Genomic DNA, 11,103 nt, shown 5'->3' with positions numbered 1-11,103 from the left:
CAAATATTGTATTTTCCTGAGCCTCTGCCCCTTCAAGAAACGATCTCCCGTCCATTTATATTTGGAAAGGTTTACTTGGGTTAGAGGTGTAAATTTTTCTTACCGATACTTTGCAAGCACAGATTTAATAGGGTTAGATGATGAGATTTTTAACCAATTTATGTAGCACAGCCCCAGTTCTTTTCATCCTAGGCTTGGAAGTATTCGATCAGTGGCCACCTATGTGCTCTTCACAGGAAAGGTTCTGATTGCTCCAGAGCATATCCATAAACCCATGTTATGTATTACATCCAGTTTTTTAGGTCTGTTACACAAGCACTAGAGTAAATTTGGCAGCCATATCCTAACTTTGATCTACATGAAACACTGTAGCAAATAATTTTAAAAGGGATTTTTATCTGCTTCCCAAGTAAACCTTGATACAGCATTTAAAGTATCTAGTGACTACTTTGTCTTGGACAAAGTTTATATGTGGAGACCATGTGAGCTTCCTGTCAAATATTATTCCAAAAAGCCTCACTTCATTATTGTAGTTTAGGATATTACCATTCTTCTTTATATTTGTTGGAACCTCTTTAGTTCTATGGCTGAAACACACTGCAATAGTCTTTGAAGCAGAAACCTTGAAGCCATTCTCATATGCCGGTTTAGTGTTAGAATCGGTGGCTTTCTGGATGTGCCTTCTTGCTATTTGTGGATTATAGGCACGGCATTCGATGGTAAAATTATCAGTAAAAAAGAAACTCCCAAGAGGAGTGGGAACTGCTTCTATGATCTTATTAATGGTTACAGAAAAACAAGTGATGCTGAGTAAACTTCCAAGCTGGACCCCTTTGTCGCACACTGTGTGAAATGGGGCTCCCGTTTCACAGCACCAGTGGCTTGTGGTTTTAGGACTGGTTTGATTAAAACAAGGAGTAAAAGAAAAAAAATATAAAATCTGTTCCTTAGAATTTCATGACAATTAATCACACCTATGTTTTTATGGTATAGTCATCAAGATATTTTTCAACAAAGGCAACATTTCTAAGATGACGGCCAGTAACCCTTACAATACAGCTGAGATGAGTACTTGGAAAAATGACGATCCAGTAGCACACCCAAGTTACGCACTCGTCAAAAATCACCGAGGCTTAAAAGTTATTTTCCTTTGCTACCAACATAAATTCAGTTTTACTTTCATTGAAATTTAGCTGCTTAAATTTCATCCATTCCTCAATAAAGAAAGAACGTCATCTAGTTGCTCATTTGTATCCTTTATGTTGCTTATGGAGAAATAAGTTTAGATGTTATCCTCAAATATCTTGAACTTTACCCCATGTCCCATATAGAGTGTGTTTGAGAACCCGATCGCATAAATACAAAATAAGACTGAACCTAATACACTTCCTCTGGGTGCTTATCTTGTTAGTACTGTATTTCATGGGTGAATACGAGTTTCCAATCTGTACTTGAATATGAGTTTCCAATATGTACATGGTATTTTCTCTAACACTGGTAGTCTTCCAGACACTTAAGCTTCTCCAGTAATTCCAGTTGCCTTTAAATCTTTTAGAAGTTCATGCACAACTGTAAACAAAACAAAAAAAATCCGCTGAAGTTTCTCCGGCGCAATCGAGTTTCCTGTACAGCCGCAACAGCGTATAATCAAGAACACTGAAATAGATGTCTTTCGGTGGTCTCTATATAGTGCTGTATGAGCCGCGGCCCATGAAACCTTAACCACGGCACAGTGGTGGCCTATCGTATATCGTTGTCAGAAGCACGATTATGGCTAACTTTAACCTTGAATAAAATAAAAACTACCGAGGCCAGAGGGCTGCGATTTGGTATTTTTTATGATTGGCGGGTGGAAGATCAACATATCAATTTGCAGCCCTCTAGCCTCAGTAGTTTTTAAGTTCTGAGGGCGGACAGAAAAAAGTGCGGACGGACAGACAAAGCCGGCACCATAGTTTTCTTTTAAAGAAATAAAAAGCATCGCTGAGATCGATTAAGGAAAGAACTAAAGACTATTTATCTTAGCCATGACACAACCATAAAAATAAAGACTGAATATCAATAATCTAGCTCTGATTACTGACAGGTCTATGATCTAATCTTGTTGCTGGATTGTAATTTGTATCTTAGCACTCAAATCAATAATAAAGAAATATTGCCTTTGTTAAAGAGATATCTCGATGAGTGTTCTATTAAAATAGTTGGATATTTAAGAGCTCGGCACGAGAGACATACGTCAATTCCAAATGAGAAACTGACAAAAACTGAGACTTCATGGTTGCATAATGTAGGTAGTAGGCTGGTCACGACACCAGCTGCCCACTGAGATGCTGTCACTAGAGAGATTAAGGAATTTTCTAAGGCTGGCCCGTACTCTCTGTTATTGGGTCCCCGTCTGGTCACAGAATTTTTTTTGTGCCTACACCAACTCAGAATTGTCTGGCATATCCATGACGTATATCTTTTACTGCTGACGCATACTTGACAAAACTGAACACGCTACACTTCTTACCCTTTTCGATCTACCTTTTCTTGTTGTGTAGAAGAGATTCAGTGGCCTGGTAGGCATCTCTTCTAGAAGACCACTTTTATATAAACCACTGTTCTTCAAATTTAGACAGTGCCATAGACTTTGTACCAGGGTCTTCCACTGTCTTGGATTGGAGTTCCTCTTGTTTTTCAAATGGTGTGTAATGCAGACTTACAGTACTATAAGAGCTGAGGATGCCTGGTGGTTTAGTAACAGGTTGCTTCATCCTTTGCGGCCGTGAATCTTAAATTCTGGCCTATTTCTAGCATTTGCTAATGGGGGCCACAAAGCATAAACCAAAAAGAAAAGGGAAAGGGTGATTTTAAGGTCACCAGAGAGATACCCTGAGTAAGTAAATGTTAGTTTATTTACAATTTACAGAATAAATATAACAGCAAGGAATACATGGCACCTCTCGATTTAATGATAGGAATTCACTGAGGAAAACACTGCAGTGGGAAATTTGTCCCCAGATGATTTAGTTACTGTTGACGGCAACGGGTTCGTTGATGTGGAATTCTTGCAATTTGTGTCAGGAAAGAACTTGCACTAATCACGCAACACGGGACCTTGACGCCTGGAAGGCAGAGAGATGTCTGATGAGCATAAATTACCTAAATAGACCTATTATACGGACATAAATAACCAGAGCAAAATTCAAGAGGTTGTTAATTCACTTATACGGTATATATATATATATATATATATATATATATATATATATATATATATATATATATATATATATATATATATATATATATATATATATATATAAAAACCAGAAAGCGTAGGAGAAGACAGCATGAAACATAATTCACTTTATTCATGCTGCGAAGTCTCGAGACCAATGTCTCATCATCCAGGCTAAAATGAAAGATAAAAAACTGATAAACAATACAGCATAACAAATTATTTTTTGTTGACACGCAAAACACATTGCATAAAGCAAAACAAAGCAAGATACAACATTGAAATAAAAATCACTCTACAAAAACCAAAAAAATACAAAGGAGTAGTTAAAAAGACACCTTGTCTCAACGGAGTTCAGTTGCTGCATGGAAAATGCATCGAAAGTAAACAAGAAGAAGGGCGTGGTTTGTATAATTTATATTGTTATTATTATTATGATTATTTTTTTGCAAAATTTCAAATTAGGAATCATGGGAAGTTTTGTAAAAATAATATAAATGATAAGGATTTCAAGATATTATTATCAAGTCCATATGAACACCATCTTCCACTATTAGAATCTCTAGCTATAAAGAAACTCGTTCCCACCTTAAACAACCACTCTTCATCTGTTCCCTTGCACATAGCTGAAACCACGCCCTCCTTGTTGTTTACTTTCGGTGCATTTTCCATGCAGCAACTGAACTCCGTTGAGACAAGTGTCTTTTTAACCACTCTTAACTTTAATTGTCTTGGTGAACCAAAAGCGTAAACTGTGGACAAAATCACCATGCAAGATTAAGGAGTGTATGTATTATATATTCAATACCCAATTAAAATTGCTTCAGGAAAGAACAGGAATGCCTATAAAAGAAGCCAAATTAGAATGAAAAGTTAGAGGAGTGCATGATCCCGTTAAGAAACGAACGTTTTCTACTGTAATAAGATCAAACAATGAAACAAAAATGGAAATAGATGAGAGTAACAAAACCCTAATAGATCAATCTCAAAGAAAAATAACCACTTTGCAAGAAGAAACTAATATAGCAAAGAACCAAGAAATGTATACAAATATTTGCTCAAATTCATTTGAGATATTAGGAAAAATTGAAACACTAGAAGATAATATAGCCTAAGCACCACAGAAATATTAGAAGATAGTTATGATGAATTAGAAGCTAAAGAAAAAAAGAGGCCTTTAGAGAGAACTCCACCCAAGACCAACAAAAAACCGACTATTATTAGAGATACATCCATTAAAATAAAGTCGGGAGACCCGAAGAAAGAACATAAACCAAAAAATGATAAGAAAATACCTTTGTCTCCTAAAGTAATAATAAAACCAAGGGAAACAGATACCCCGAACATCAAAGAAATAGTAGAAGAACAAACCATTGACAAGAATGATCATGTCATGGGAAGAGAGATTACTCCATCACCAACAATAGGTGCAACTAGAGTAAATGAAAAAACGACACATAAAAACACATGCGGATGTAATGAATGTTTCATTGAACTGTGCAACAAAAACAAAAGCATAACAAAGGAGAGTTTAACAAACACTATACGAAATTTTATAAGATACAGAAATAAAGAAACTACTAGTTTAAACACTCACGAAAAGGGCTGTATGTGCATTGGACACCTAATATCTTATAAAGAAAAATAAATATCTTAAATAATATATTTGAAAAAATGCAAATTGGTGATCCACAAAAAGAAAATATCACTTGAACACACTAAGGCTGTGTCCATGTTACAGTCAATCTCTAAATCCAGACAATTTGTAAAGTGACTGATTATTTCAGGTAATTTGTGAACTGCCTAGTTCACCCAGTCATTTTATAAATCAGCTGAAAATCGCAGACAATTTACAAAGTGACTAAAATTTTGACAGATTTTCTTGGCATAATGACTGAAATGATCCTGTGTGTGTGTGTGTGTGTGACATATTGACTCATATGAAGTAATGACCTGAGGAACCTGAGGAAATGATCATTGTGTGTGTGTTTTAACTAGCTGTTACCCTCTCACTGCCATTTTCACAGTCAGTGTGTGTGTGTGTGTGTGACACTGACCAGTACAGGCAAAGGGTAGCCTACAGGCGTCTGCGGGCTGAACAGCTAATCAGAGCAGTTATTTGCAGAAGCTATGGCGTGTTCCCAAGAAGAAAATTTCTGCGAGAAAGTGATGTTGAAGAAGAACTCTGATTCAAAGTCATTAATACTAACTAAAATTGAGTACTACAATCTGATAGAGGAACTCAGAGTTGCATCAAGTGCAAAAAACAAATCAAATCGGCAGTATTACATCCTTGGACGTTACGAAGTTCTTCAGTGTGGTGGTGTTGAAAAGTTAATAAAAAAATGGAAGGATGAAACTCAAGAACTTGTTTATTTTGTACACGTTGAGGATATGTTTGAAACAATAAAACGTGCTCACATTGCTACGGGACATGGCGGAAGAGACAAAATGGTAAGAGCTGTCAAAATATGCGAACATAACTAGAGATACTATAGAACTGTCAAAAGAAACGGAAGAGATGTGCGACAAAGGGAGTAACTGTCAAACCGATTTTATCTAAGGATTACGGTTCACGATCTCAGGTGGACCTTGTTGACATGCAGTCTTGCGCCCAAAGGAAAGTATAAGTGGATAATGGTGTACCAAGATCATCTAACAAAGTATTGCATATTGCGCCCCTTAACTTCAAAAAGAGCTGCTGAGGTTGCATTCCAGCTAATGGCCATATTTTTAATGTTCGGAGCCCCTCAAATTCTTCAGAGTGATAATGGTAGTGAATTTACAGCATTGGTAATTTCGGAACTCAAACTTCTTTGGCCAGACCTGTTGATTGTTCATGGTAAACCAAGGCATCCACAGATATAAAAGACATGCTTATTTCATGGTTAGGGGATAATGATACAACTGACTGGCCCATGGGACTCAGGTTTGTGCAGTTCCAAAAGAACTCCAGTTACCATTCTGGAATCAAACAATCTCCATACAAAGCACTCTTTGGTGTTGACGCCAGAGTAGGTCTACGTTCAACCGCACTTCCAGAAGAAGTTTTGAAGACAATGATCACTGAAGAGGATTTACTTGGAGCTTACAGTTTCTCCTCTGACTCTACTCGGCCAGACGAATCACCCGAGTTCACGAACCCTCCAGACGATTCACCTGAATGTTCTGTTCTGCTCCTCCAAATGACTCGCCAGAGGACTTCGCTCAGCCAGGTAGAGATGCAAAAAATAAATAAATGAATAAATAAATAAAACGTTAAAAAATGTAACTGATATTTAAATAATTTGGTTAAATTCCAAACCACATGACAAGTCTATCACCATTAATTACTTTTTTATTTTGTTATTAAGGAAAGAAAAGTAACTGCATTAATTCTTTGTTTTCGTTTATTCAGATGGTTCATCAGAGAGCTCTGCTCCTCCAAATGACTCGCCAGAGGACTTCGCTCAGCCAGGTAGAGATGGAAAAAAATACTGTTATAAAATGTAACTGAAAATTAATTTGGTTAAATTTCAAACTACATGACAAGTCTATCACCATTAATTATTTCTTTTTATTTTGTTATTAAGGAAAGAAAAGTAACTGCATTAATTCTTTGTTTTTGTTTATTCAGATGGTTCATCAGAGAGCTCTGCTCTATAAAAAAATCTTTTGTTATAAAATGTAAATATTAAACTAATTTGGTTAAATTCCAAACCACATGGCAAGTCTATCTCCATGAATTAAATGTTCTTTTGTTATTAAGGAAAGAAAAGTAACTGCATTTATTCTTTGTTTTCCTTTATTCAAATGGCTCAGCACAGGGCTCTGCATATCCAGTCAGTCCAACCTGTGGCCAGAATCCTCAAGGAAGACTTCATCAGCTCCAAGAAGACATAGCACTTCAACGGTCCAGAGCATCAGCTGGTCAGTTAGCTCAAGCTGAGCGCATGGTCAAACGTAGTCGTTTAGAACACGTCCTAGGTGATCCAGGAGATAACGTGACAATTCCCATCCCGTTAATTGATCGAGGGAAAGGTGATCCACGAAATGTTATCGGTGTTATCCTAGATCGTAACGAAAATGACATGTATCGAATAGGCGTGAGAGATGGGATACTCAAGGGGCGCTATAGTAGGATCATTTCAGTCATTCTTCTTCTTTTTTTCTTTTAACGTACTTTTATTCCCATTTTTGTATGGGGTAAGCACGATGCCTTCTTTTGAAGGACTTTTTGATTTGGCTTTGGGGTAGACCTGTGGTCTCGATCGGCTGCCCTGCCTGACATCGCTTAGACCCCGGTACGTATGTTTCATGTATCATACCAGACCCAACGCCCTTTCTCCCCAGCAGCGAGAAGTCATTGCGCGGATATGGCGAGAGTTCGAGACGTGTGAGATGTTTGTTATGTTTTTAGAAGGTGTTGTAGTGGCTTTGTTTTGTGTGTGTATTTAGTCTGTAACATCCATTTGCTTTTTAAGCAAACCTATCCGTTGATTACATATATAATCCCGGGATGTCTACACGGATAGCAAAGTGTCTGCCTCTCTGATCAGCCGGCTTGGATTGAACCAGCGCCACAGACCTCTACGAAGTCCGAAGCTGCTGCTGTAACCGACTGAGCCATCGAGGCTCTAGGATCATTTCAGTCATTATGCCAAGAAAATCTATCAAAATTTTAGTCACTTTGTAAATTGTCTGCGATTTTCAGCTGATTTATAAAATGACTGGGTGAACTAGGCAGTTCACAAATTACCCGAAATAATCAGTCACTTTACAAATTGTCTGGATTTAGAGATTGACTGTAACATGGTCTACAGACCAGATTACATTTGGGATAAATACTAGGATTACTAAGGGAATACGAACCAATGTTTCAACATGTCAACAAAACAATAACAATAGGTAAATATACCTTAGTATCTACATCTAGAGAAGAAGGAAATTTAGGTGCTGCTATATATGTACATGACAAAGTATGTTAAGACAGACTTGCAAAATCAAGTATTACAATCTGAATAAAATCAATAATTACATAATTTATAATTTATGCAACCAACGTAATAAAAATTACAACACTGATAAATTAAAAGATTTACTTAACAATACCAAGGAACCTACATTAGTAGTAGGTGATTTTAATTTTCACAACCTAATATAGGACTGTAATTGTACAAACTCAAATAGAACAAGGAGTAAAATAGAAGAGTTCATGGATTCAAACGACATGTGCTGTATAAATGATGACAAAATTAGCACATATTTTTCAAAAGCACATGGAACATTTTCCTCAGTAGACTTAACTCTATGTACAACAAGTATAGTTGACAGATTAGACTGGAATACAGTTGATGACTTGCACACCAGTGATCATTTTCAAATATTAATTTCCTTATTACAAAATAATCCTGCAAAACATGTCCCTCACTATAACATTTATAAAGCAGATTGGGAGCAATATGAAATGCACACTAGAAATATCCCACCATTTGAATATTTAAAACACCATAATGAAGGTAATAAATTTGTTGTTGATTTCATTAAAAATGCTGCTGATAAAGCAATACCAAACTCAAAACCCCACCCAACAAAACACAAAGTTCCGTGGTGGTCCGATAAGTTAACAGAATTAATAAATATAAAACACTCAATAGGGAGACGATTAGATAATTTGAATAGAAAGTTCAGTAAAATAAATAAAACATTACCGATATTATAAGGAACATTACAAAAAATTTTGAAACAATAGAAGATATATGTATTATAATTAGAAAATTTAATATGTCAGAGTGGAATATGCTCTCTCGAACAGCAATAAATCTGCTCCTGGAGGTGACAATGTTTGTTTTGAGATGATCTGCCACTTATCACCTTTGGCAAAGTCATACTTATTAGAGTTTTGTAACTATTTATAGCTCCGAAATTTATTTCCAGATGAATGGCGTAAAGCTATAATAATTCCTATCCCCAAACCTGGAAAGAATCCCAATAATGTAAATAATTACAGACCAATTTCTTTAACAAGCTGCTTACGCAAATTGCTAGAGAAAATGGTAAATGCTCGACTAACATGGCACATTCGAAAAAATAAAATTTTGACTCCCACTCATTTTGGGTCACAGTGTAACAGATCTACATTAGATTCTCTTTCTAACTTAAAAGACCTTATATGTAGATGTTCTGAACGAAAACAAATTACTGTAGCTGTCTTTTTTGACACTGAAAGAGCATGGAGGTATGCTGTATTAAAAACTTTGCAAAACAACAACATCCGTGAACATTTACCCAGGTTTATAGAAAACTTTTTGACAAATTCCAGTTTTCAGGTGAGAATTGATGATGTTCTGTCTAGAACACTTCCACTTGAAAATGGTGTTCCACAGGGAAGCGTCCTTAGTGGCACATTGTTTACTTTAGCAATTAATGATATCAGTAATAATCTACCTATTGGCATTAAAAGTAACCTGTGTATGGATGATTTTGCCATATATTATTCAGTATCTCGAGTAAAACATGCAGAACGAATCATTAATAAAAGCACAGTAAAAATAGATGAATGGGCCTCATCTGTAGGCTTTAAATTTTCCATCGATAAAACTCAAGCAATCATATTTTATAAAAATAAAAAGTGGAAAAAGGTGAAGAAATAGATTTAAAAATCAGAAACCATAGTATACCAATTGGCCAAACAGCAAAATTTTTGGGATTAATATTTGATACTCACTTGAACTGGAAAGCCCACATAACATACGTAAAATCTAAATGTAAAAGAGCATTAAATCTAATTAGAAAACTATCGAACACTGCTTGGGGAGCCGATAGACATACCCTTACTGTACTGTATAAAGTAACAGTTCTTTCCATCACTTGTTATGGAAGCGAAGTATATGGCTCTGCATCGGACACAGCGCTGAAAATGTTAGACCCTGTTCACAATGAAAGCCTTAGAATATGCTCAGGAGCCTTTAGATCATCACCAAAATCATCTTTACAAATTGATTGTGGTGAACTGCCTCTGTCTCTCCATAGAGAGCTAGTAACAATGAAAAGTGCTCTCAGAATTCAGACAAGTGATTCTCCAACAAAAAATTATGTAAATTAAGAGATGTATTTATAAATAATCATCCACCACCTTTCCCAATTAGAGCTAGAAGATTGTTTGAGTTGCTGAATATAAATATACAAATGCCTTTAATAGTAAAATCACCTCCTCCCTAGACAATGAATAAAATGAGGATTTGTACACACCTGAATTATTTATCAAAAGTTACTCATATACACCAGAACACCATAGACAACAGACAGTAGAGCATATAAACCGAAAGGATCCACATTACGCAATATATACGGATGGATCTAAATCAGAGCAAGGCGTGGGATATGCTGCAGTGTCCCAAAATTGATTGATTGATTATGAAATTTAGGTCTTGAAGACCAAGCGCCGGAACCCATCAGGATTATTCAGCGCCATAATGAAGGTGAAATATATATATTAATGATATGATTCATAATGAATAGGTGAATGATGACATACTAGTAAATTCAGTGTTAAAATATGAACGTAAAAAATGAAGAATGATATTGGATAGAACCAGCAAAAAATAAATATATATTAAACTTTTATACTCAAAATATATACTTGGTATATAAAATAAATACGACAGAAATCTTTATCAAATATACTAAGATCATATCTCATTAAAATAATCAGATTCTTTCAGATAACCCATAAGATTATGTACCTCAACGTGATCATTTAAAATTTCTAATAGTCTTCCCAGTTAGTAAGAACTTTGCCCTAAGGCGATTGAATTTAGAACAGTGCACCAGCATGTGCTCAACGGATAGCTGACCACCACAGTGAGCACAAACTGGGGCACTGGCTCCGTCTAAAATAT

General features: G+C 35.9%; 1 protein-coding gene across 1 annotated transcript in view; it reads left to right on the top strand.

Annotated features, from left to right (window-relative positions):
* The window catches only part of LOC136850270 (6-phosphofructo-2-kinase/fructose-2,6-bisphosphatase 1-like), a 302,586-nt gene extending 295,466 nt beyond the window's left edge, over positions 1 to 7,120 (top strand). The window contains exons 11-12 of the mRNA XM_067123949.1: positions 6,621 to 6,680; positions 7,025 to 7,120. Of these exons, the coding sequence (XP_066980050.1) occupies positions 6,621 to 6,680; positions 7,025 to 7,105 (141 nt within the window). The 3' untranslated portion in view covers positions 7,106 to 7,120. The remainder of the gene's footprint in view (positions 1 to 6,620; positions 6,681 to 7,024) is intronic.
* Positions 7,121 to 11,103: the final 3,983 nt, after the last annotated feature.

The sequence above is a fragment of the Macrobrachium rosenbergii genome, chromosome 21, assembly GCF_040412425.1.
Source record: "Macrobrachium rosenbergii isolate ZJJX-2024 chromosome 21, ASM4041242v1, whole genome shotgun sequence".
In the NCBI taxonomy this organism is placed as follows: Eukaryota; Metazoa; Arthropoda; class Malacostraca; order Decapoda; family Palaemonidae; genus Macrobrachium; species Macrobrachium rosenbergii.
Note: the sequence above shows the minus strand (reverse complement) of the source record. Positions and strands in the feature narration are given on the sequence as shown.